Source organism: Panthera leo, chromosome B4, assembly GCF_018350215.1.
Source record: "Panthera leo isolate Ple1 chromosome B4, P.leo_Ple1_pat1.1, whole genome shotgun sequence".
NCBI lineage: Eukaryota > Metazoa > Chordata > Mammalia > Carnivora > Felidae > Panthera > Panthera leo.
This window is the reverse complement of record NC_056685.1, coordinates 40,794,183-40,820,762: the sequence shown is the minus strand read 5'-3', so window position 1 is coordinate 40,820,762 and position 26,580 is coordinate 40,794,183. Positions and strand designations below refer to the sequence as shown.

Genomic DNA, 26,580 nt, shown 5'->3' with positions numbered 1-26,580 from the left:
AGGAAAAACCCGCCTTTCCCTTCCCAGGAGGGCAGCAGGCGTCAAGGGGAGTGATGGGACCGGGTTTGGAATCCTGGCTGACAGCAGCTCTCACTTTAAGAGGCCGCAGGAGACCTTCTGCCCTAAGAGGAAGCCGCAGGGCCCAGCTGCACCCTGAGTTTGGAGTACCCTGCTTCCCTCTTACTTGTCTGGCACACCCCTTGGTGTTCCTCAAGACCCAGCTGAGATGTTACCTTCTCCAGGAAGCCTTCCTGAGTCTCCTCAGGGTGAGTGCCTCTGCCTGCCACCCCGAGGCTCCCTCAGCACTTACTTCTTATCTCTGCCACTAGAGTCCTTATCTTATGTAGCATGACTGCCTTCTTCTGCCACTCTCCATCAGTGCTCAGGCTGGGCCTGTGTCTGCACATCCCAGGCCGGCTTCCCCCGGGTGCCTCCGGTGAGGGTCCACTGTGGCCGACCTCCTACCATCAGGCGCGGGGCCTGGCTTGTGTGGTTGGGGCTCCTGTACCTCCTTGGGCTGTCTCTGGGCCCTCTCTCTGACCCTTCCCTTTCTGTGTGCTGACTGCTTAGGCTTCACTCTTTATCCTCTTGCTGGATTAAGTTCGGAGCAGAGATATTGGAGGAAAAACACAGCCCCTACCAGCGAGCCTTTCCCTCTTCCCAGGGCTGGTGTCCACTTTGGGCCATGCCCACCTTCCTCCTTCCCGACACCTGGTGCTGCCTACATCCCTCCCTATTCGCTCAGGGCCCACTGTCCCTAGAGCTCCTCAGGCTCCAGGTCTGTGCCCAGGTGCCCTGCCTGGCCCCTGTGCTGCCTCTCGGTGACCACATTCCTGCAGCCCCGTGACCACAACAGGGGACATTACACATTCCTGGCCTGGCAGCCAATGGTGTAAAAAAGAACAGAATGTCCCAGGGCCCCGCCCAATCTCCAGCCTCACCTGGGCCCCTCCCTGGCCTGGACGAGGTAAGGGGTGGTAGTGAGGAGTCAGGAGGGAGAAGGATGGACCAGGAGGGAGAGGCAGAGGGGCGCTCTGTGCCCCAGTGCCCAGTGGGGCCAGGAGGTGTCCCCACTTTACTGAGTAGATACCCCTTCTTCTTCTATAAGACCTGGGGGTGAAGCTGACCTGTGGGTGCCTTTGGAAGGAGTGCCCAGAGAGGGGACCCAGCTCCTGGAAGCCCACTTGGGGCTTCATCCCCTCAGTCTCCTGGCTCCACCCCCTTCACCCTCCTCTCTCAGCCTCTCCTCCAGCCCTCCCTCCCAGGCCTTCATCCTGTCTTCTTCCATCCATCTCCCTTTTTCTGCCTTCCCTGTTCTGGTCTCCCCTGCCTTAGTCTCCCTCATCCTGGCTGGTTCTTTTTTCTTTGTTTTGCCCTCCTGGCTTTGTGTTCAGGATCTCTCTCCTTGTCTGAGATCTCTGGCCCTCCCCCTGCCCTTTTGTCTCAGATCTCCTTGCCTGTCAGCCCCCAGGGCCGTTACTCTTCTAGGTGGGGGGCGGGGAGCACCCACCTCCTCCAGTCCCACACTTCCGGGGCACCTGCCCTCAGGAGCCCTCCTCCCTTTGGAGAACTCTCAGCTCAGACTCCTCCTTTGCCCCTCCCCCTGCCCTGCTCACCTTTAATTGAGATGCTAATGAGGCTTCTGTCGCTTCCATCCCAGCCTGGCGGGCGGGCTCCCTGGCTGGGCCGCTGCACCTGTCAGGTGAGAGGGAGGAGAGGCTCGGCTGCCAGATTCAACTGGAAAGGAACCAGTCCCAGTCCAGCCACAACCTGGGAGCTGGGAGCAGGAGGCCGTCCAGACCTCCTGGAGCCCTGCAGTCCCTGGGACGGACACAGCCCAGGGCCAGGGCCAGAGGCGGAGGAGAGAGCCCACTCAGACAGAGAGGGAGCAAGGCAGGGAGGAAGAGGAAGAGAGGCAGGACCAGAGAGCCTGGCACACAGACAGGAGACAGGCAAGGAAGACGAGAGCTGAGAAAGAGACCCAAAGAGAAGCAGAAAGCAGAGAGATTGAGAGAGAGAGAGAGAGAGAGAGAGAGAAGAGCTGGGACACAGAGGTCCTGGAGGAAGGAGACTAAAGATAGACTGACTAAGCAGGGCAGACTGACAGCTGAGGAGACAGAAAGGGAGGTGCTGGGACAGAACTCTGAAGGGTGCTTCTCAGGCAAGCCCAGCTACAGGTCTCCTGGCCCGGACTCCAGCAGGTCAGCCGGCTCCTGGGACGGTGGAGGGAGGGAGGGAGGGGTAGAAAAGAGTGGGCTCAGGGCGGGATGCGGGCCTGGCTAGGAGCAGCCTTGCTCTGGGTCAAGGAGTGAGGCACCAGAGCCTAGAAGTCAGCCCTGACCCTGGCCCTCCATGACCCTCCAAGGCTCATGAAAGGAGAGCAGCATGCGGAGCAGGGGCTGGGCCCCGACCCCGCGGCACCCCCGCAGCCAAAAGAGGAGGAGGAGGCCCTGATCGAGTTCCACCGCTCCTACCGAGACCTCTTCCAGTTCTTCTGCAACAACACCACCATCCACGGTGCCATCCGCCTGGTGTGCTCCCAGCACAACCGCATGAAGACGGCCTTCTGGGCTGTGCTCTGGCTCTGTGCCTTCGGCATGATGTACTGGCAGTTCGGCCAGCTGTTCGGGGAGTACTTCAGCTACCCCGTCAGCCTCAACATCAACCTCAACTCGGACAAGCTCGTCTTCCCCGCCGTCACCATCTGCACCCTCAATCCCTACAGGTCAGTCGACCCCTCTGTCACTTCCCCTGCGCCTGGAAGTGGGGGACAGAGGGCGCCGAGGCCGACCCGCAGACCCGGGAGTAGGAGGGGATACTCCTGTCCCTAGGTAGACCTCCCTTTGGGCAAGATAGGGAGCCCCCGACTCGATGGGCTCTGCCCATCCGAGCGGCTCTGCCAACGGGGCCCTCCAAGTGCCCACAGCTTATCCAGAGTGTGGTTGTTGGACTTCCCTTCCTCCTCCCACAAGTGGGAGGGCAAACAGATGAAGTGAGATGCGGATAGCTCCAAAGAGCAGGGTAGAGATCATTCCCATCCCTTCCCTGGAGCAAGAGGAGGGCGAAGAACAAGGCCTCCTCCACCTCGAGAGAAGAATCTAATGGACAGGTGAAGCTGTTGGCAGGTGCTGTGGGGGTGGGTGGTGAAAGCTGGCGGGGCTGGGCCCTGGTATGTTGGTCTCAGTATAGAAGGGGAGTTTGTTTTGGGGAAATCAAGGTGGGGGCTGGTGGCAAAGGGTTGGAGAGCCTTGAGGCTGGGGGTAGAGTCAGAGGGAAACCAGGACAGGACAGAAAGCAGCCCTCCCCTCCCCCAAGACCCAGTTGACTCCTGCTGGGCTGTGTACTTCACCTGCCCAGGTGCCTGACTTTTAAGTGCTCGGGTGTGTCCTGAAGGTTTGGGTTTCATCGTTGCTCTTTGCCAGTTTTTCTTCTAGAAGCCAGAGGGGATGGTAGCCATGGAGAAGAAAGGAAGGCACAGCTAGGTGTTTATCCACACCTCTTATTTGTATTTACTCAGTCATGCAACACGTGGGGGATACCTGGAGCATATGCCCAACACTGCTAGGCACCTGGCAAATGGGTTCATTAATAATTCATTCAGTCTTCACTGAAGGCCAGGCACTTTGCTAGGTTCTGGGGACAGAAAGATAAAATACGGTGGAAGAGACAGGCGACACAGATAACAGCAGGACAGTGTGGCTTCGAGAGTCAGTCTCTGCCCTTAGGGAGTGTAACATTTGTGAGTGCCTACAGGTGTGATTGCATGAGTGTGCATGTGTGTGTGTATGTGTGTGTGTGTGTGTGAGCAAACATTGGGTATAGGTATGATTATGGAGGATGGAGATTGGTCACATATTAAGGATGAAGGCCCCCCATGTGTTCCATGGTGTCCAAAGGTGTATCACGGACTAAAAAGGGTTGGGACGTCCCGTGCTGCAGGGAAAACCCTGCCGGCCGTTTTCATGGATTAGCCTCCATATGCTGTCCAGGCGAAGGGCGCGTTTCCTAAGAAGCTGCTTCATGCACCAGCCACTGCTAAGTACTCTGTGGCACCCCTAATTCTTCCAGAAACCCCACGAGGCGGGGACTATTGTAATCCCTGTTTTGCATTGGAGGAAACCGAGGCAAAGGCAGACAAGTCACAAGGTCACACAGACAGTGACGGAGCTGTGGTTCACCCTCGGATCACAAATCCCTCCTTTTCTTGATATCCAAGGTGTGGGACACGGAATCAGCGAAGTGTGTAATCAGATGTGTACATCTCATTTCCCAGCTCTCCTTTTCTGGCTCAGCCTCATTTCTCTTCCTTGGTGCCTGTGAGCTTGGCTCCTCTCCTTCCTGACCCTCTGCTGCTTCGCTACCCTGATCTTTCCCCTACTTATTTCTCTTCACCCCCTTGGGCCATGGTGGAGGGCACTGAGTCAGCAGGGAGGGGAAGGCGGGCAGGCGGGAAGGACTAAAGGCTGGGTAGTAGGCTCTCAGTAAATGTTTGTGCTTGAAAGACATGGGTGGGAGATGGAGAGCAAAGGGCTACATCTGTTGAGGCCTGCTGAGGGCAAGGTCATGGACAGTCTATGAAAAAGCCCCAAGGGATGAAACCAGAGCCCCTGCTCCTGAGGCCTGCAGGCTGGGAGACAGGTGTCCACACAGAAAGAAATCCCTCCTGCCTAACTAGCGTCCACAGGGCTTAGAGGGGAGAGAGCCCTCGGGGAGGGAGGGGAGTCAGGGAAGGCACAGGAAACCGTGTCGAACACCTGCTACATGCTCACCCTTTGCTGGGTCCTTTATAAGGACTATCTCATTTCATCTTGACAAGTCCATGGCGGTGGACATAGTTATTATTTCCATTTGAAAGTGGAGGCAAAATAATTTGAGCAAGGTCACACAGCAAATAATAAAGAAATAGCAACAATAATAGTGAACACTTCTTCAAAAATTTTTTTAATGTTTATTTATTTTTGAGAGAGGGAGAGAGACAGGGCACAAGCAGGGAGGGGCAGGGAGAGAGGGAAACACAGAATCTGAAGTAGGCTCCAGGCTCTGAGCTGTCAGCACAGAGCCCGACGGGGGGCTTGATCTCACGAACCTCGAGATCATGATCTGAGCCGAAGTCAGATGCTTAATTGACTGAGCCACCCAGGCGCCCCAAGAACACTTCTATAGTACCTAATGTGCACCAGATATGTTACATTTTATATGAAATTATTTAATTCTCACAACAGACCTCTGAAGTAGGTACGAGTATTATTCCCATTTTATAGAAGAGGAGACTGAGGCCCAGAGAGGTTAAATAACCTGTCCAAGTTCACACAGGTAGCAGGTGGTGAAACTGGGATTCAAAAGTCACCCACCCACCCCACCAAGCAGCCAGTGCATTTCTGGTTAGCAGCTGAGTCACAAACCAAGTGTGTTTGATATCAAAGCCCTTTATCACCTCTACACTTTAAGAAGGTGCCACAGGGTTGCCAGCTGCTGGTGGGGGCTTATGGGTGAGACAGATGAGGGGTACTTGTCATGAATGGAGGAGAGAGGGATGCAGGGCTCTTGGCTCCTATTCCAGGAGAGAGGCAGGGGTGGGTAGACAGGTTAACACAGCCTGGTGGGTGGTGACCTGAGGGTGAATCACAGGTGCTGGCTTGCGGCAGGTGCAGGGGACAGGCCAGATGAGTGATTCCTACTGAAGCAGCAGGGAGGAGGTGGAAATCTGTGGACAGGATAGATGAACTGGTGAGATAACAGGAATGAGGCAAAGTCAGACCAGGGATGCCCAGAGCTGGTGGGCACGGCCGGATGTCCACAGCCCGCAGAGGTGGAGGGGTTCTGGGTTGCTTGGGAACTTCTGAGAGAGGCTGCAGGGGCCACAGTAAGCAAGAAAGCGCGAAGAATCCACTGTGAAGGGTCAGCCACTGCAGTTGCTTTCTTTGTGGCCAAAAAAGGGCTTTATTCATCCAGGAGAGAGGGCCAGTCTTAACCACATCCACAGAAAACAGAGCCCAAGAACATATTTTTCATCTAGTCCTGGGAGGGACTGAGGTTGGGCCTAAGGAAGAGCTCAAGATCCTGAAACATCACAGGAGGTGATGGAATCCCTTCCCAAGATGGCAGAGCAGAGGCATGGCACAGGAGTGGGGAGAGGAGAGGGGCAATTCCCTAAAGAGGGAAGCTGTGGACCTTTTTTTTTTTTTTTTTTTAATTTAAGAGAGAGAGAGAGAGAGAGTGCGTGAATGGGGCAGAGGGGAGAGGCAGAGACAGAGAGAGAGAGAGAGAGAGTGAGAGAGAGAGAGAGAGAGAGAGAGAGAGAGAATCTTAAGCAGGCTCTATGCTCAGCATGGAGTCCGACATGGGTCTCTCTCCCAGGACTCTGGGATCATGACCTGAGCCAAAACCAAGGGTCAGACGTTCAACTTCCTGAGCCACCCAGGCACCCCTGAGCCTAACTCTGCAAAGTAGGGCTAGCAGTTCGCTCTGTGATGGCAGGCCTGGCAGGGACAGAAAGCCAGGACTCTCAGAACTGCCCCCCTTGGCCCCCAGTGCTGGGCTTCTTCTCCTGTCGGGACCCTCCCTACCTCTGTAGCAGCCGTTGTTAGAAAGTTCTTTCTCAGGGCACCTGGGTGGCTCAGTCGGTTAAGTGTCTGACTCAAATTTGGCTCAGGTCATGGTCTCACGGTTCACGGGTTCGAGCCCCACATTGGGCTGCACGCTGATGGCGCAGATCCTGCTTGGGATTCTCTCTCTTCTCCTCCCCACCTCGCTCTGTCTGTCTCTCTCTCAAAGTAAATAAATAAATAAAAACTTTAAAAAAGAGAGAGAGAAAGTTCTTCCTTAGGTAAAGCTGCAGCTGACCTCGTTATAACTTCTAGCTTCTGCTCCTGGTTCTGTGTCTTTGACACAACCCTAAAGATATCTCCTTCCTCACCCACCGGCCACCAGCCCATGGTAGCAGCATCTTCAAGGTAGCTTGCAAAATTCACCACCGAATTCAGATCCTCCTAACAAGCTTGTTAGATAAGGAAGGAGATACCCGCCCCCTCCCCCCTCCCAGTCAGATGTGAAAACTGAGGCTCTGAGAACCTGCAGGCTTTGCAAAGGTCACCCAGCTGTTATGTGGAGGGGTCCGAATTGGAATCTGGTCTTAAGTTCTACTTTTTTAAGACCACAAAGTCACGTGGCAGCTAAGTGGCAGATAAGTGGCAGTCCTCCTGTGTCTCCTCCGCCTGCTCTTCTCCAATAACAGCGCTGATACGAAGACAATAGCAGTAGTTGTACAGTGTTTACTCGGCCAGGTATTTTTCTCAGTACTTTTCCTGTATCAAATCATTTCACCCCCACAATAACCCTTTGCCACAAGGACTCTTTGAAAGAAATAGATTTATTTAAGTAATCTCTACACCAGCATGGGGCTCGAACTCGCAACCCCAAGATCAAGAATCACACACTCCTCCGGCTGAGTCAGCCCGGCGCCCTGGCAAGGACTATTAATAGTCCCATTTTACAGATGATGAAGCAGAGGAACAGAGCTAAGTAACTTCTCCAAGGCAAGCCATCAATTTTATAAAACTGTTTATTTTATTTTTGAGTGAGAGTGTGCTTGTGCAAGTGGGGGAGGGGCAGAGAGAGAGGGAGACAGAAAATCCCAAGCAGGCTCTGAGTGGTCAGTGCAGAACCTGATGCGGGGCTCAAACTTACCAACGGTGGGATCATGACCTGAGCCAAAGTCAGATGCTTAACCTACTGAGCCATCTAGGTGCCCCTCCAAGGTAAACCATCCAAACGGTGGGCAAGGCTTAGATAATACACCTGGAGAGCTGATTAAAACTTAGTCCCTGCAACTTTTCTTTGGATGAAATGGTTTCTAGAGCTCTTACCACCCTGGCTGTTCATCCTTGGAACAAGCATTAGTTTGTGAACATCTGTTGGTCTAAAATGTTGCAGCCATGGGGCGCCTGGGTGGCTCAGTCGGTTAAGCGTCCGACTTCAGCTCAGGTCACGATCTCACGGTCTGGGAGTTCGAGCCCCGCGTCGGGCTCTGGGCTGATGGCTCAGAGCCTGGAGCCTGCTTCTGATTCTGTGTCTCCCTCTCTCTCTGCCCCTTCCCCATTCATGTTCTGTCTCTCTCTGTCTCAAAAATAAATAAACGTTAAAAAAAATAATAAATAAAAAATAAAATGTTGCAGCCAGGACGGAACTGAACATGTAATCTGAGACTCAGAACTGACCCTAGAGAGGCTGACTCTGTCTTCAGGAGGGCTCCGGGCTGAGGGGCTGCTTGAGGGCACCCAGAGCTCACAGAGGCCCCAGGGAGGAAGTTGGAGGTGCTGAGATGTGGAGGAGAATGGGGCTGAGGGAGGGGCCAAAGAAAGGGAGGTCAAGGTTGTCCCTGGAGGAAGGAGGGTGCTGGGTAGGTCCCCAGATGCACCCTGGCAGGGGAGGAAGCTGGTGAGTTTCCAGTGCCCAGTTCTGCCAAGTGCTTCTGGAAGGCTGGCTGAGAACGCTCCACTAGGGTCCTCTGGGGGCACGGGGCAGTGGGGGGGGGGGGGGGGGTGGTGATGAGAGCCTGGGCAAATCCAAGGCTGCTTTGTGAGAAGGGCTCTTTTGTGAGAGGGGGCCACCGAGGGGAAAGGGGGAGGGAAGAGATACACATAGGAAGATAGCAGGGGTATCAGTCCTTAAATCTCTCAGTATCCCTGCTCATGCTAGTCTGTCTTGGGCAGAGAAGAGGGGATGCTGTGGCGGGGGGTTGGGGGGGGGGGGTGACGGCCCGCTGCAGGGAAAGGAGATTTTGCTGCCCATTCTCAAGTGCCTCTGAGCCCGGAGGCAGAAGTAGTAGAAAAAAGCAGGGACCATGAAGTCGGACAGGCCTGGGTTCAAATCTTGACTCCGGTACTTCCTAGCTGAGTGGCCCTGGAGCAGTTGCCCAGTTGATGGTCCTCAGTTTCCTCAACTGTAAAATGGAGTAGTAATGCCTGCCTGATTGAATTGGCAGGGCTCCGATGTCGGGCTGTCGGCCAGCGCAGATGAGAGTGGGGGTAGTGACCGGGACTCGTGCAGGAAGTCAAGGTTAGGGCTAGACTGTCTTGCTGCAGCTCCAAGTATGTATTCTTTATCCGCTCTCCAGCCCTGGTCTCCTCTTGCCAGGGCCCTCCTGCTTGCAGGATAAGATCTGATGGCATTAGTGGGGTTTACTCAGTGGTCAGTTTTCTTAGTTCTAGGTGTCAGCTGAAAGGGAGGGAAAGATTTCTTTTCTGAAGGGGTGATATGGGAATATCTCTTCCTTAAGGGCTCCCCACCAAAAGGAAAGTAGGCCTTGGGAGGGAGGGTGTTTTGTATGGAGCCCAGCCTCTTCTGGAGGTGGGGGTTGCGGTCTCATCAGAGGCCTCTCGGGAAGAGGCAGGAAGGAGCTGAATCTGAGGGAGACCACTGAGGGGAGACCTGGCTTACAGACAGCTTGGGGCTCTGTGGGGAGGAACCTTGTGGCTACAGAAGGTGACAGACAGCTCTGAGTCTCTGATGAGGATGAGGCAGGTGTACAAGGCAGAAGGGGGGCACAGGGCGACTTGAGACGGCTTAGAGGGGTGTGCCAAGGGAGGCTCAGCCAGAGATGTGGTGGCTCAGGTGGAAATGACACCAGCCATGATGGGAGACCTGGATTCTTCCTGTGTGACCAAGTTGAGTTTCTTGGGCTTTGGGCCCCCATCCATGTCTTCCTGAGATTCAATGGCCTCTTCATTTTGTGCCACTGAATACTTTCTCATTTAACCCTGTAAGAGCTTCATGTGGTATGCAGATCTAGTGTTATGCCCATTTTACAGATGGGGAAACTGAGGCCTGGATTCAGGAAGGTTGAGTTCCTCACCAACATTCCCCAGCTAGAAGTGTGTGGCTGGAATGCCAGGCCCCGCATCCAGTCAACTCTGGCTCTGGTGCTCTTTCTGGGGCACCTTGTCCATCTGCTAAAATAGCCAGAGCTAGCAGGGACAGAGCAAAGGACAGTGTGATGGATATAGTGCTTTCTGACCTGGTTCCTGGCTGTGTGACCTTGAACAAGTCACCTGCTTCAGGTTTTTCACCTGTAAAAAGTATTAGCTAACAGTGGCAGATAGTTTTCTGAATTACACTGAAGATTAAGTGAGTGTTCATTCGAATACCACAGGGCCAACCTCATAGTAAGTGCTCAATAAATCCGAGCTATCACTGCCATTCTTTTCATTACCAACCACAAGCAAGTCTCTTGGAATGTCAAACACACACCTTGGTTGGACCTGGGCTACATTTTCTGAGGGCATGAGGGGTATCTGGAGCTGATGCCTAACGGCCTAGCCAACTAGACTTTATGAAGGAAAGAGAAACAGAGCCAAGTGGAGTAGACAGTAGGGTATGGCCTAGAGACTGGTTAATGTAGCTGCACTTTAGGGCCCCTGGGGTTCTTGTAAAACAACCTTGTTTGGGCCCCACCAACATTCCCAGTGAACACCAATCTCTGGCAGGGCCCCCCTAAACACAGGTATGTGACTTTTTCTTTAGTTGAGGTATAATTTACTTATGATAAAATGCACAAATCTTTTTTTTAAATGTTTATTTTTGAGAGAGAGAGAGAGAGAGAGAGCAAGCGGGGGAGAGGCAGAGAGCAAGGGAGACACAGAATCTGAGGCAGGCTCCAGGCTCTGAGCTATCAGCACAGAGCCTGATGCGGGGCTCGAACTCACAAACCGTGAGATCATGACCTGAGCTGAAGTCAGACGCTTAACTGACTGAGCCAACCAGGACCCCCTAAAATGCACAAATCTGAAGCCCTCACTGCAGTTTGCTAATCAAGGTACTGAACATTTCCATTACACAATGGCCCTCTGAAGCCCATTCCTCTCTCTCTCCCATGGCCATTCTCTGACTCCTGTCACCATCAATTAGTTTGACTTGTTCTCAGACTTCACATCAAGGGAATCACACAATGTGAATTTTTTTTTAATGTGTCTGGCTCAACGTACTCTTTTTACTGAACTTAATATTTCTCAAATTCTCTCATGCTTTTTGCCTGTATCAGCCCCCCCCTTAAAAAAATTTTTTTTAATGTTTATTATTTTTAAGAGAAAGAGAGAAAAACAGAGCACAAGAGGGGAAGGGGCAGAGAGAAAGGGAGACATAGAATCTGAAGCAGGTTCCAGGCTCTGAGCTGTCAGCACAGAGCCTGATGTGGGGCTTGACCTCATGAACTGTGAGATCATGACCTGAGCCAAAGTCAGACGCTTAACTGACTGAGCCACCCAGGCTCATTTGGGTTGTTTCAAGCTTTGTGGCAATTATGAATAAATGTGCTTATGAACATTCACGTACAAGTCTTCATGTTTTCCTTGTGCTTGAGTAAATAGCGGGGAGTGGAATCGGGTAAAATATCCAGAAGTGAAATTGCTGGGTCATAAGGGAGATGTATGTTTAACTTTATGAGAAGCTGCCAGATGACCCACCAAATCGACTGTGCCGTTTGACTCTCCCACCAGCTGCAACCCCAGCTGCTCTCCATTCTCACCAGTTGACACTGTCCAAGTCTTTTACTTGTTTGGCCCTTCTAACGGATGTTAAATGGTGGCCTCATTATCTGTTTTTAGAAGTTTGCCTTTTTTAATTGTATTTTTTTGTTGTTGAAGTAGAGTTGATGTGTAATATTCTATTAGTTTCAGGTATGCACCACAGTGAATTGATCATTATGGTTTTTTTTTTATTTTTTTTTTAACGTTTATTTATTTTTGAGACAGAGAGAGACAGCATGAATGGGGGAGGGGCAGAGAGAGAGGGAGACACAGAATCCGAAGCAGGCTCCAGGCTCTGAGCTGTTAGCCCAGAGCCTGATGCGGGGCTCGAACTCATGGACCGCGAGATCGTGACCTGAGCTGAAGTCGGACGCTTAACCGACTGAGCCACCCAGGCACCCCGATCATTATGGTTTTAATTTGCATTTTCCTGAAGGCTAATTATGTTGAACACCTTTTCCTGTGTTTAGTGACTGTCTATCTTTTGGTGCATTTAAAAAAAAATTTTTTTTGCATTTATTTATTTTTGAGAGACAGCGTGAGCGAGGGAGGGGCAGAGAGAGAGGGAGACACAGCATCTGAAGCAGGCTCCAGGCTCTGAGCAAGAGCCCAACACAGGACTCAAACCCACGAACCTTGAGATCATGGCCTGAGCCGAAGTCCAAAGCTTAACCGACTGAGCCACCCAGGTGCTCCCTTATTTTGGAGAGAGAGCAGGGGCAGAGGAAGAATAGAGAATCCTAAGCAGACTCCATGCTCCAAGCAGAGGGGAGGGCTGGGGGGAGGGCCCACATGGGCCTGACTCAGGGCTTGATCCCATGACCCTGGGATCATGACCTGAGCCGAAACTAATACACAGCTGCTCAACCCTGACTGAGCCACCCAGGAGCCCCTAAACAACCTGTCTTTTTATTGCCAATTTGTAAAAAGTCTTTATATTTCACAATAAATTCTTCCTTAGATACTTATTGCAAAAAATACTGCCTACCTCAAGGTCATGAAGATATCTTTGATGTTTTCCTCTAGAATCTTTCTGGTTCTGAATTTTATGTTTAGGTCTGTGATTCAGACTGACTTAATTTTTGTGTAGAAACTGAGGTGGAGGTTGAGTTTCTTTTTTTTTGTTTTTGTTTTTTTTTTTCCTTTCTCAATAGAGCATACTCTGTTTTAAAAAAAAAAGATTTTCCCCATTGAATTGAATTGGTGTTTTGGTCAAAACTCAGTTGACTGTATACGTGTGAGTATATATCTGGAGTTTATTCTGTTCCATCGATCTACTGTCTGTCCTTACATAAGCACTACACTGTTTTGATGACTGTGGCCTTATAGTGAGTTTGAAGTCAGGTAGAACTAAGTACTTCAATTTTGCTCTTTTCCAAAATTGTTTTGAGGGGCACCTGGCTGGCTCAGTCAGAAGAACATGTGACTCTTGATCTCAGGGTCATCAGTTCAAGCCCCATGTTGGGTGTAGAGATTACTTAAAAATAAACTTACAAACAAAATTGCTTTGACCACTCTACATTCTTCACATTTCCACATACGTCTTAAATCAGCCCATCAGTTTCTTCAAAATGTCTGCTGAAATGTTGATAGGGATTGTGTTGAATCGAAAGACCAATTTGGGATACATCTTAACTATACAGAGTTCCAGACCCAGGAACTCATGTAACTCTCTATTTTGGTTTTTGAGTTCTCTCAGCATGATTTTCGGTGTAAAACTCTTGCCTCTTTCATTAAATTCATTCCTGGTATTTGATGTTGTTTATGCTATTTAATATGGTGGTTTTTGTGATGTAATTTTCCATTTTTTCGTTGTTATTATGTAGAAATACAATTAATTTTTGTACAATGGTTTTGTACGCTACAACCTTGTTGAATGTATTAGTTCTAGGTGTGTTTGTTTTGTTTTGGTAGATTCTATCCCTACGGCGCTGCTACTATGGACTTTCATGACGGAGCGGGTAACAATGCCTGTGCTGAGAAGGAATGTGATGATTTATACTGGACAGTGTTTAACTTATGGTGTTTGGGCCCCACCCATCTCATTAAAACTGAGTCTTTGATGGGGAGGGGCCGTGTGCAGCATCTGTAGTTTTAAAGTTCCTGGGGAAATTCTAGAAGTGCAGTTAAGCGCCCCTAATTTAGAAGGTGCCAGGCGGCAGACAGAGCCAAAGGCCACCCTTGCCGGAGGAGGCCAGGGTGGGTTGACCTGCTCGCTGGGTCTGAGGGAGCTTGTGGGCGAAGGCCGCGGCCACACCCTCTCCCGTCTTGGAAAAGGGCAGACGAGTTCCGGGTTCCCTTCGCGGCCAGGGCGAGTGGGAGGAGAGGGCCTCACCGACAGGAGCCTCCGCCTCTCCCTTCTGATAAACAGGCCGTAATAAATGCCGTCACCGCCGGGGCTCATAGTCGCCTCCACTAACCCCGTGGAACACCAGTCTACACCCTCACGTCCCCATCCCTCCGAGAGAGCCTTGGAGACACCAGAGTTATTCCCTGCAGGCTTTTCCAGGATGGACCGACCTCACCGGTTTCTGGCGAGGAAACCGAGGCCCTGAAGGGCCAGGGACTAGCGCGAAGCCGCCCCCCAAATCCGACCCTCTTCCCATCGCCCCTTCCAGGTACACGCAAATTAAAGAGGAGCTGGAGGAGCTGGACCGCATCACAGAGCAGACGCTCTACGACCTGTACAAATACAACTCCTCCAGCACCCTGGGGACCCACCCCCGCGGTCGTCGCGACTTGCGGGAGCCCTGGCCGCACCCCCTGCAGCGCCTGTGGGCCCCGGCCCCGCCCCCCGGGGCCCGCGGAGTCCGCAGCGCCGCCTCCAGCGTGCGGGACAATAACCCCCAAGTGAACAGGAAGGACTGGAAGGTCGGCTTCCAGTTGGTAAGCCCCGCCCCCGGAGGCCCCGCCCCCGGCCTTCGGGTCCCGCCCCTCCTGGTTGCCCGGACCCTCTGGTTCTGCCCACTCCCCGACAGCACTCCCTTTCCGGACCCCGCCTTTGTTGCCTAGCGACAGGAGGCGGGACCTCGTCGGCCTGCTGGCAAAATACATAACTAAATAACATCTCTCTGAACGCCAGCTTGTGGGGGTCTACTCGCCGGGGCCTCTGTGGGAGGGTTTAAACGTCTGGAAGTCAAATCTGTGGCGGAAAAAGCACCTTTCTGAATCGTCAGCCCCCCACTGGTCGGGACTCGCTTGGGACCCTCCCGTATGGCAGGGAACTGGGGCTCTGCCTGCCTGAGATAGAGAATAAGGAATCAGTAAGATGAGAGACTTAAAAAAATTGTTTTAATAAAAAATAAAAGGGAGAGTAAGTGGAAGCGGGAGAGGAGCAGAGGGAAGAAGAGAGGCCCCCTTTGGGGAGAGTGGACCGCACAACCAGGAGACCTGAGTTCCGGTCCTAGCTCAGTCGCTAGGGCAAGCCTCTGGATTCCTCCGTCTTCCCATCAGTAAAGTGGGGAGATGAATCCTTGCTCCACCGTCTTGCAGAGGCTGTATAAATGACCCACACTTGGGACCACAGCTCCTGGTCTCCTTGGCCAACTGCTCCCTTAAGCCTAGGCTCTCCTGGTCCACTCTCTTCCGGGCTTCAACTTCTGCCTTCTGTTCTTCTGCACTCTTGGCTCCCCACCCCAGTCCTCAGGACCTCAGACCACTCATTCTTTGACGTTAGCCTGCCCTGCCGCCTGTCCCCCGCTGCTGATCCTCTGATGCTCTCTGTGTTTAGTGCAACCGGAACAAATCGGACTGCTTTTACCAGACGTACTCGTCAGGGGTGGATGCAGTGAGGGAGTGGTACCGTTTCCACTACATCAACATTCTTTCTCGACTGCGGGACACTTCTCCATCCTCGGAGGACATGCTGGACAACTTCATCTTTGCCTGCCGCTTCAACCAGGCCTCCTGCAATCAGGCGTGAGTCCCTCCTGCCTGGCTCTGTGCTCTCCACGGAGTCTTCTTTCTGAAGTCAGCCTGAGGCTCAGATGGGCAGCACCCAGGAAAGGCCTTTGGGCTAAATATATGCCTGCAGGGAGGAGGGGACGCACTGACCTCAGGTCTAAACTTCTGCCCCATGGATTATCCTGCAGGGCTGGGTCTGAGTGAGGCAGCCTAATATGCTGCCCTGGGAAGGCTGTAGTTGAGGTCTGGCTTTGAGAATCCAATGGCTGGAAGCATGGTTCTCCATGCTAGTGACAGGCCCCTCTGTCACTAGCACCAAACTCACAGGAAGGTCATCTTCTCAGATGAGGTGGACAGCAGTGGTTTGGAGGAAATAGCATGGGTTGAATGAAGGAGGTGACCTGAGTCACTGCTCTGGCTCTGTAACTTTCCGGCCAGGTGACTCTGGGCATTTCACATCCCTCTTCAGAAACTGTTTCTTTGTAAAATGCGGGGAAAATGAGATTCATTCATTGTGTATTCCGACAAATACTTTTTACTGTCTGGGCTGTGTGCCAGTCATTTAGGCATTTTAGGCTTTTGGGACACATCAAACAGGGCAATGTATATAATCCGTGCCCTTCTGGCACTTTTACTCAAGTGATGAAGATGTTGATAACACCCGTCTCCATGTTCATGAGATACGCGGGAGGGCATTTTGTAAACTGCAGTGAAAAATGGGTCTCTGTTGCTCTTGAACGGAACAGGTGAATGTGACTTGCCCTAGGCCACCAGGCCAGCCCTAGCTAGCTAAGGATCCTTCCCACTCAACTGCACTGCCCGCCAGGCATTCCTTCTGCTATAGATCCAGTCACAATGTCCTTGCAAAGAGGTCATGGCAGCTGGGCAGTTCTCTGAGGCTGTAGCCTCTGGCCCCTCCTACCCCACCCTTCCCCTCCTACTTCTCCTTGGTTTTCACCTTTTCGGGCAGGGTGCTGATGCAGCCTCTCCACTCTCTAGGGGCCCTTCCCGCCCCCATCGCTGCAGAATGGCAGCAGGGCCAGGTGTCACCTGCTTCTGCCCCACCCTCACCTTGTGCACACACTCTGGTCAGCATAGGATTTTGTTGTTGTCTCCAATCTTCTTGTTTGTTTGAAGACAGGAGCTACCTGCTGGGAAATGAGACAGTAGCAGGGCCTGGGCCCCAGTCATCTCACCCTGCCACTGGGTGTCTCTAATTGTCACCTTCCCACCAGTCCTCTTGCTCTGCCAGCCCCATGCTCCTACCTCCCCATCAACGGAAAGTCCGTAGTTCATCTCAGTCTTGACGGTTAGGTCACTTCCTTAGCTCAGAGCCTCATCATTTCTCACCTGGGTTATTATAGTCCCTTCACCTCCCAGTATCTTTCTGCCGCCAAAGCCTCTCATTATTCTGCAACTCTTCCAGTTAGTCCTGCTCAAAATCCTCCACTGTCTCTTGTGGCCTCCAGAACCGAGGTGAAGCTCCTTATCGTGGCTTTCTCATCCCTCTCCTCCCCATGTCATCCTTTCTCCTTCTCTCTGTAATCTTTTCTCCAGTGACAGCTTGATTGAGATACAGTTCCCACACCACAAAAGTCATCCTTTACATGTATACCATTCAGTGATTTTTTAGCATATTCACAGAATTGTGCAAGCCCTATCTAATTTTAGGACATTTTCCTCACCCCCAAAAGAAACCCTACACCTCCTAGCGGTCACTCCCGATTCCCTCCCCTCCTCCCAGCCCTGGAAACCAGGAATCTAGTGTCCATCTACGTGGATTGCCTATCTCGGGCGCTTTGTAGAAATGGAATCCTACACTATGCAGCCTTTGTTCCTGACTTCTTTCACTTAGCATCATGTTTTCAAGGCTCATCCATGTTGCAACATGTGCCAGAACTTCATTCTTTTTATGGTTAGATAATATTCCATTGTGTGGATATCCCACCTTTGATTTATCTGTTCCTCAGTTGATAGACATTTGGGTTGTTTCCACTTCTTGGCTATTACGAGTAATGTTGTTAAGAATATTCCCGTACCAGTTTTTGTAGGGATGTATGTTTTTATTTCTCTTACGTATATACCTGGGAGTGGAGTTCCTAGGTCATGTGATAATTCTATATTTTGAGCAACTCTCAGATGGTTTTCCAAGTGGCCGTGCTATTTTACATTCCCCGGGCAGTATATGAGGGTTCTAAATTCTCCCCACCCTCCGCTTGTTACTTTTTTTTTTTTTTTAATGTTTATTCATTTTTGAAAGACAGAGACAGAGCACAAGCAGGGGTGGGGCGGAGAGAAAGGGGGACACAGAATCCGAAGCAGGCTCCAGGCTCCGAGCTGTCAGCACCAGAGCCCGACGCGGGGCTCAAACTCACAAACTGCGAGATCATGACCTGAGCCGAAGTTGGACGCTCAGCCAACTGAGCCACCCAGGCGCCCCTACTGTCTGTTTCACTTTAGCCACCTTAACGGATGCCTGTAACCTTAAGAGCAAATGTATACAGCTCTTACTAAGTGCTAGGCACCTTCCAAGTGTAATTTCAACCTCACAGCACCCCTGTGAGGCAAGTCCTGTTCTTATCCCCATTTTACAGATGAGGAAACTACAGCATGGAGAGATTAACGTGATTGGTCCCACAGCTAATACTTGTTAAAGCTAGGGTTCAAATATGGGTAGTTTAGTTCTGGAGTCTGTGCTCTTAACCCTCACGTTATATTGCTTCTCATATATTCTCCTATGGATATATAAATGACCATGTCTCGTTTCCCCTCTTTTTTCCTAAGCTCTGTTTTTAAGATCCATCCATGTTGTTCCATCTAATCGGTTGATTCCACCTGCTGCATACTGTCCATGGTGTGTGTCCATCACATCGTACCTGGCTGTCCCCTCTCCGCCTGAGCAGGGCTTACAGGCCCTTCAGGACTGGCCTCTGTTCACTTCCGTAGCCTTTTCTTTCCTCCCTCCCTGAATCCTGCCTTAGCTCTGGAAATGCTGGCTTCCTAGCACTTCCTAGAATGTGCACCAGTATTTCATATTTCTAGGCCTTTGTTCTTCAAGGCCAGTGGAATATTCCAGATCATCCAGTTCCAGCCTCCTTGTTTTACAGATGAGAGTAAGCTTAGAAAAAATGACTTGCTCAAGGCCATCCCACCAGAACCCTCTCCCTCTCATATCTGTCCTGGGATCTGACCTTCCTCCGCTCAGCTCTGTGTTCACCACTGCTCTCACTGTCTCCCCAAACTCTGTTCCCTTCCATTTCTCCACTTCATTCATTCGACCACTGTTTATTAATGATCTTCTGTAGGGCCTGTAGGTCAAGAACTATTCAATTAACCCAGAGATGATACAGAGATGAAGGAGATGTGACCCTTGTCCTCAAGGAGATCACAGTCCAAATGGGGAACTAAGATTTAGATTCATGAGAAGCTAGGGACACTGCCAAAGTCTTCGTAATGCAACAGAGTGACACAAGAGAGGTCACAAGGCCAGTGAGGTCAGGTGGCCTGGTGGGGAGGAGACTGCATTAGAAGGTAGATGACCTGTGTTTGAGTCTCAAGTTTGTCATCACGGTGTGACCTTGGGCAGCTACTTGACCTCTCTGAGCCCTAGCTTCCTCTTCTGTGACGTGGGGATGATGCCCTCACAGGCTGTTGGTTGGAGTGGCTGAGGGAACATGGGGAAAGCTTCTAGCACATAGTATGTGATCAGGAAACAAAGGTCACTGAAAGTCCCGCTCTCTCTGACCCCCCCCCCCCACTTTCTTTTTTGACTCTACTTTTTCTCTCTCCCGGATAGGAATTACTCCCACTTTCACCACCCGATATATGGGAACTGCTACACTTTCAATGGCAAGAACAACTCTAACCTCTGGATGTCTTCCATGCCTGGGATCAAAAATGGTGAGCAAGCCCTCATTTCCACAATCCCTGTGCCTCAGCACTTCTCACGGCCCTGCCCACCCACAGTTACCCACCTTGTGCTCATGTCCTAGACATGCTGTGTGCCTCTGGGCCTCCCCACAACGTGCCCGTCTGCATCCTGGAAGGAGTCCTCTCTGTTCTTTGTCCCCCATGGATACCACAAAGTCCTTTCCAGGTGTTATAGGAATCTTGTCCCAGTTCTTCCTGCCCACCCCTGAATCCAGCCCAGGGGCTGCCAAATCCCTATGTAGGTCTTCTTGGCCTTGCCCTCTGTGGAGCATTAGAAACTAGGCGCGTGGAAGGGGCTTTCCATCCCCCAACACTCCTCCAGGACCTCCCCGACTCCACTCCCTCTGCACCCCTAGGTCTGTCCCTGACGCTGCGCACAGAGCAGAATGACTTCATCCCGCTGCTGTCCACAGTGACCGGGGCCAGGGTAATGGTGCATGGGCAGGATGAGCCTGCCTTCATGGACGATGGCGGCTTTAACTTGAGGCCTGGTGTGGAGACCTCCATCAGTATGAGGAAGGCAAGAGAGGGCCGGGAAGATAGCAGGGGAGGTGACTCACCAGCCAGAAGACTATAGAGGGAGATCGTGTGGGGTTGGTCTGAGGCAGGTGGCCATCTTCAGAAGCAGAGTTAGGGGCGAGGGGCTGGCAGAAGGAGGGACCTGAGGAGGAACCTTGGGTGAGTGTGCTGAGAAGGGTTCAGGATGTGCTTAGGGTTCCGGGGGTGCTCTGGAGCCAGTGTCCTTGAAAGTAGCACCCAGATGGGCGTTGGGGGCTGCTGGGGCGTGTTTTGAAATTGTGAGGCAGACAGGAGAGGCTGGTAGATGTGAGATACAAATGGCCTGGACCCAAGGGAAGGTGGAGAATTCAGGAAGAGGTCTGGGCCACTTGCTCTGACTTCCGACCTCTGATTTGTTTGTGTGTGGGGGTTTACAGGAAGCCCTGGACAGACTTGGGGGCGACTATGGTGACTGTACCAAGAATGGCAGTGAAGTCCCCGTGGAGAACCTTTATCTTACCAAGTATACACAGCAGGTGAGACCAGCCTGTTTCTATGGCGACCATCTCCCAGGCCTGCCCTGTTGGTCAGTCCAAGTTGGAGGGGTGTGTGTGTGTGTGTGTGTGTGTGAGCGAACGGGACAGGTGGAGAGAGGGGTACAAGTATGGTGAAGAGCATTGTTTGTCCTCCCCTTTCCTGCCTCTTTTGGGCTGTGTGTGGGGAGAGCAGACCTGAACCCCCTTTCCTGTCACTCCTGTGTCCCCCAGGTGTGTATCCACTCCTGCTTCCAGGACAGCATGATCAAGGAGTGTGGCTGTGCCTACATCTTCTATCCGTTGCCCAAGAACGCGGAGTTCTGTGACTACAGGAAGCATAATTCCTGGGGTGAGACCACAGGGAGCCCCTGGCCGGCCCCTCTGCCCCAGGACTCTCACAGACTTCCTTCTCAGACCCTCTGTGACCCTCATTCTCCCTCTGTCCTGCGCTCCAGCCCCTCCATTTCCTGTCACTCCATCTCTCCCTTCTATCCCCTTCCTCCCTCGGGCTTCTCTCTCTGGGTTTTGGCTTCTGTGTGTTTATAGAGAAAGGCCCCATTTAAAAATAACCTGCAGCAGAAGGAAGGAGGAGCACGTGAAGAAAACCTTTCTCACTCCACACTCTGCCTGTAGCTTCCCTGTCTCACTCTTCTGGTGCCGGGCGAGGCACAGGACAGCTCACCAGGTGCAGGAAGAAAATACTAGAAGTTGGATGTATCTATCTCATTCCCTAACATCTTCCATTTTATATATGTTTTATAATGTACTTAATGGATCAATTCTATAGTAGCAAGTTTGTAATTTATAAATCAAATACATATGTTGGAGTTACTTAAGACCTTTTTACCTACAGGTGGGCACAATCAAAAAAAGTTTGGAGAGCACTGAGATCTTTTTTTTTTTTTTTTTAATTTTTTTTTTAATGTTATTTTTGAGACAGAGAGAGACACAGCATGAGCAGGGAAGGGGCAGAGAGAGAGGGAGACACAGAATGTGAAGCAGGCTCCAGGCTCTGAGCTGTCAGCACAAAGCCCAACGCGGGGCTCGAACTCACAAACTGTGAGATCATGACCTGAGCCAAAGTCAGATGCTTAACTGACTGAGCCACCCACGCACCCCTGAGATCTCCTTTTTAATCCTGGATTAGGAGTAGACAGATCCCTGTTCCTTTCCACTATAGCAGAGTTATGCCCCATGGAGGCTCTGTGGTAGGAAGCTGAGAGAAAGGAAGTCCCAAACAAGAAACTGGAAAGTAGAGGGTTAGAAATCCTGGTGCACAGGCTCTCAACTGGCGCCTGTGACCTGAGGGTCCTCCTGTCTGGCTCCCTTGGGCCCAGCTCTCCCTCTGCTGGTGGCCACTGCTGGAGGAGATGAGCCTCCACACCTCTGAGGGGACGGGACAGACCCCAGGGGTTATAATGTCTGCCTCTCTTGGTTCTGTCCCTGTGGATCTTCCTGCCTCCTCCCTTCCCTGGGTCTGCTCCACACAGCTCTCTCCCCTGCCCTGCATTTGGTTCCCATCTCTCCCACCTTATGTCAGAGCACATCAGAGCTGGAGGGACACTCAGGGGCCCAGGGGGAAGTCATGATGTCATGTCTGAGGACGAGGAGGATGCGCAGAGCAGGAACTCCCTGCCCCCTGCTCCCCGCTGCCCCCAAACAATGATTTCTAAGTGCTTGTGAGTTTGAGGATCTGTGAGAGGAAAAATAACAATGCTGATGGTTGAGAAGCCGTGCGGATGGGGAGAGGAACAGTCTCCCAAGGACTGTTTACTCCCCGGGGGAAGGGACCCAGCTGCTCCCCATGCTTCACCTTTCCAGACCCCCAGCCCTCGTAGATGGAGGGATTTGGGTCAGAAATGGAGAAGGACTTCTGGACCAGGCAACTAAAAGTAGCAAGAATGACACAATAGAACATACTTACTTAGAACTTGGCGAATAGGGGAGAAGGGAGATCCATAGACTCATTCTCCCCACCCTTTTTTTTTAAGGTAGCAACTCAATTGAGATAATTTCTATCCCAAGTAATTCACCCATTTGATTTTAGTATACTTTTAGTCTTCAGTATAATCATGGAGCTGTATAGTAGTGGCCGGTCAACTTTAGAACATTTCCATCACTCCACAAAGAAACTTCTTACGCATCAGCACTCTCTGAGCTTCCCATCCTCTGCACCCACAGCCCCCCACCTCACCCCCAGAAACTACTAATCTACTTTCTGTCTCTACAGATTTGCCTGTCCTGGGCATTTCATATAAATAGAATCATCTGTGGTCCTTTGTGACTGGCTTCTTGTATTTAGCACAGTATTTTCTTCTTCTTTTCTTTTTTCTTTTTTTAGCACACCATTTTCAAAGTTCATCCAGCTCGTAGCATCTGTCAGTGCTTTGTTTTTATGGCTGAATAATGTTCCATTGTACAGATTCGTCACGTGTGTTTATCCATTCATCAGTGGATGGACATTTGGGTTGTTTCTATTTCCTGTTTCCATTTTGTGTGTGAACATATGTTTTCAGTTCTCTTGGTATATACCTAGGAGTGGAGTTTCTGGGTCATATCATAACTCTGTGCTCAACATTTTGAGGAACTGCCAGACTCTTCCAAAGTGGCCACACCATTTTATGTTCCTAGGAGCAATAGAGGAGCATTCTAGTTTCTTCACATCCTCACCAATACTTACTTACTTACTTATTTATTTTTAATAGCCATCCTGGTGGGTGTGAAGTGCATCTCATTGTGGTTTAATCTCATGATTCTTCCATAACAATTGTTCCCAGTTTTCCTTTTGACTTTTATTTTAGAGAGAGAAAGAGAGAGAGAGAGAAAGAGTGTGAGGGAGAGAGTATGAGTAGGGGAGAGGGGCAGAGGGAGAGAGAGAGGGAGAATCCTAAACAGGGTTCAGTCCCATGACCCCGAGCCATCAATCAGTGAGCTAGCTGTTCAGGTGACTGAGCCACCCAGGCACCCCTCTTTTTGAATTTTAGAATTTTGTCCATATCCTACTCATCTTTACATAAATGAGTCCTGGGTTGTTTTTTGTTTTTTTTCCTTACGTAGCTTCATTTTTTCAACATTTTCGGTGTTGCCACTCAGGAGACATCACTGATGTAGCATTAGCTACTTGTGATGTGGGAACCCACATATCTTGGGAAACCTCTTGGGTTCGGGGTGCAGAAGGTTGAGATGCCCTAGGGAAATGGGCATCTCTCTGCACCCACAGGTTACTGTTACTATAAGCTCCAGGATGCCTTTTCCTCAGACCGCCTGGGGTGTTTCACCAAGTGCCGGAAGCCGTGCAGGTGAGTGTCCCCTTCCCCGGGGGCACAGGTTGGGCAGCTAGCCACTTGACTGGGTGGGAGAATGCCACCCCCATCACTGAGCTCCTTTCTCCATCCCCAGTGTGACCAGCTACCAGCTCTCTGCTGGTTACTCACGATGGCCCTCAGTGACATCCCAGGTAATGTGGGGAAGGGGAGGGATACGAGGGAGAGGGGATGTGTGTGTGTGTGTGTGTGTGTGTGTGTGTAACACTGTGGTCTTTTCTGGGTGTATGTATGTGTATGGATGTGTTTGATCTCACCCCCCACCCTGTAAGCCTGAAGAATATGGGGTGACCCCATTGACACCCCCATTCTTTTCTAGGACTGGATCTTCCAGATGCTATCCCGACAGAACAATTATACTATCAACAACAAAAGGTCAGTCCTACCCTGATCCAGCTGAGGGGGACGAATTCTTGGGAGGGAAAACTGATCTGGGAGGAGAGGAGGGTGTTTGTAAGGGTCTGAGAAGTGAACCCATTGCCATTTCTCCCTCCCTTCTCCCTGACTCCAAAGAAATGGGGTCGCCAAACTCAACATCTTCTTCAAGGAGCTGAACTACAAAACCAATTCTGAGTCTCCCTCTGTCACGGTATGTCCTTGCAGTTCTCTTGGAGATCTTGGCGGGTGTCTGTCAGAGAAAACAAGGGGGTGCCTCTGTGGGGCCAGAAGGTCTGGGCCTTGAGGGCAGGGGACCAAGGAAAGGGGGGGGCGAAGGTGAGGTTGCAGAGGTTGGAAGAGGGGGAGCTTGGCTGGGGAATGAAGTCTTTGGGTGTGGTGTGGGGGGGGGAAGGATGCGCCAGATGGGTATGACTAGGACAGAAGGGGTCCAGGGGACCACCAGGAGGCTGAAAGGGGTGAGGGAGGACCTCAAGGAGGGAGAGATGGGGCTCTTCTTCTAGAGCCCACCCAGGGCCCTCTGCCCCAGTGGTCAATGTGCCTTTCTCCCTCACAGATGGCCACTCTCCTGTCCAACTTGGGCAGCCAGTGGAGCCTGTGGTTCGGCTCCTCGGTGCTGTCTGTGGTGGAGATGGCTGAACTCATCTTTGACCTCCTGGTCATCACGTTCCTCATGCTGCTCCGGAGGTTCCGAAGCCGATACTGGTCTCCAGGCCGAGGGGGCAGGGGTGCCCAGGAAGTGGCCTCCACTCCAGCTTCCTCCCTCCCGTCCCATTTCTGCCCCCACTCCACATCCCCACCAGGCCCTGCTACCTCCCCGGCCTTGATGGCCCCTCCGCCTGCCTATGCCACTCTGGGTCCCTGCCCATCTCCCTCCAACTTGGTGGAGGCCAGCTCCTCTGCCTATACTCTGGGGGAGCCTTGAGAGGGAAGGAAAGTGCCCTCCCCCCACAAGGCAGGCGCTTCCCCTGGTGGGAGGGGAGCAGGCTTGGCAGGATTAAAGAATGTCTTGGGACTTCCTCTCAGAGCTGCCTAACTGCCTTGGTGTGGGGGAGGGAAGCAGGGTGGATAAGGGGCTACAGAAATTGCCCAGGAAATGGGGGCCAGGGAACCTGCCCATAATTGCCCTGGCTTCTGTCCTGTGCCCTCTGGTCCTGCCTCTAGAAGACTCTGATTTCCCTACCCAAGTGCAAACAAGTCTCCTTTTCCCTGGGATCAGCCAAGCCAAACTTGGAGCTTAGACAAGGAACCTTCCTAGGAAACCACTGGTGACCGGAAACAAAACACAAGCAAGGGCACACAAAGGCATACACAGGTTTCCTACCCAAAGATGACTGAAGCCAACCCCGGGCCTGGCCACACTGCTTTCCAGTGACACAGACATTTGATCCTCTTCTTGAACTTGAGTGGGGAACCCCACCCAAAAGCCCCCTTTGTTCATTCTTGGGCAATTCCCCTTCCTAGGGCAGGGGCCGGAGCAGACCAATGTAGTCAAGGCTTAGCCATTCCTGGTTGGCTCCAGGCCTTTTCCAGCCTCATCTAGCCTGTGCCCCCACGGAGCTGTACCCCAATGCCTCTGTGTCTTTCATACCTCTACATATTTGCTCAAGCTATTTCCTCGGCCTGGTAGCTTTCCACACCATCTGGAGAACTCCTGTGTATCCCTTAGAACCCTACTCAGACACCTCTACTTCTGTGAAGCCTTCTGCCCTTTCTTGTCTGCCCCAGATGTGCTCACTTCCCTCTCCCCTGGCCTCCCATAGCACAGCATAACGTCTCTTGGGGTGCTGATGTTGCATCATACCTTCTTGTTCACTTGTGTCTGCCTCCCCAGCTAGACTGTGAGCTCCTTGTGGTCAGGGAATGAATCTTGTTCATTTATGTATCCTCAGGGTCTAGCCCAGTGTCCCACTTGGAGCAAGTAGGCAGGTGCTCAACAACTGTATGTTGCATAACGAATGTCTGGAGGGCTGTATGGGGGTAGGGAGTGGATGCAAGTCCCTGGGCCCCAGACTTCCACACCCCTTGGCTTCACTATGGAAGGGTCCATTCTTCAGGGGCATTGGCAGAGACAAACTTTGCTGCCAGCTCCTCCATGGGCGTTGCTGAGCATGTGCTAGGTGCCCATCACCAGGTTAGGGTGCAAGAGCAAAGTCATGGTGCTGCTCTCCTTGGGAGACCTACTGGGCAGTGCTTGGGATGACTTACCGTTGTCCACTGTCTGGACTTTCTTGTCCTCCCCAACTTTACTTACTGTCATCAGTAATCCTCCTCTGTGATAACTGAGTGCCACCTTCCATGCAGCTGTAAGATAAAGCCCTCACCTGCCTACCTCCCCATCAACTGTCCGGTAGTGGGGGTGGTGTGGGAGGATGAGACTCAGGCCAGTTTCTTCTGGAACTTCAAAGCCTGCTATGCTGTATTCTCTCATCATTGCAGAGAGAGCAGCAGCAGCAGCAGCAGCAGCAATCC

At 51.7% G+C, this 26,580-nt stretch overlaps 1 protein-coding gene across 3 annotated transcripts; it reads left to right on the top strand.

Moving 5' to 3' along the window:
• The first annotated feature begins 192 nt into the window (after positions 1-192).
• Positions 193-25,133, top strand: SCNN1A (sodium channel epithelial 1 subunit alpha). Of its 3 annotated transcripts, none has more exons than XM_042945602.1 (13): positions 193-266; positions 2,366-2,725; positions 14,141-14,408; positions 15,253-15,440; positions 19,222-19,325; positions 19,712-19,875; positions 20,291-20,389; positions 20,621-20,738; positions 23,610-23,688; positions 23,789-23,846; positions 24,032-24,087; positions 24,226-24,301; positions 24,665-25,133. In XM_042945602.1, exons 2-13 carry the CDS (start codon positions 2,370-2,372, stop codon positions 25,031-25,033), a joined length of 1,935 nt encoding a protein of 644 aa, XP_042801536.1. In that variant the 5' UTR covers positions 193-266; positions 2,366-2,369; the 3' UTR covers positions 25,034-25,133. The 3 variants fall into 3 exon arrangements, with proteins under 3 accessions (XP_042801536.1, XP_042801534.1, XP_042801535.1); XM_042945600.1 differs by lacking the exon at positions 193-266 and adding an exon at positions 1,622-1,702; XM_042945601.1 differs by lacking the exon at positions 193-266 and adding an exon at positions 1,725-2,201.
• Positions 25,134-26,580: the final 1,447 nt, after the last annotated feature.

What these genes read in the sequence shown, in the direction of transcription:
- SCNN1A (XM_042945602.1), top strand. Translation starts at nt 2,370, where the DNA reads ATGAAAGGAGAGCAGCATGCGGAGCAGGGGCTGGGCCCCGACCCCGCG. An exon ending in CAGGCCTCCTGCAATCAGGC is followed by an intron (nt 15,441 to 19,221) that starts GTGAGTCCCTCC and finishes TCTCCCGGATAG; the next exon opens with GAATTACTCCCACTTTCACC. An exon ending in TTACCAAGTATACACAGCAG is followed by an intron (nt 20,390 to 20,620) that starts GTGAGACCAGCC and finishes TGTGTCCCCCAG; the next exon opens with GTGTGTATCCACTCCTGCTT.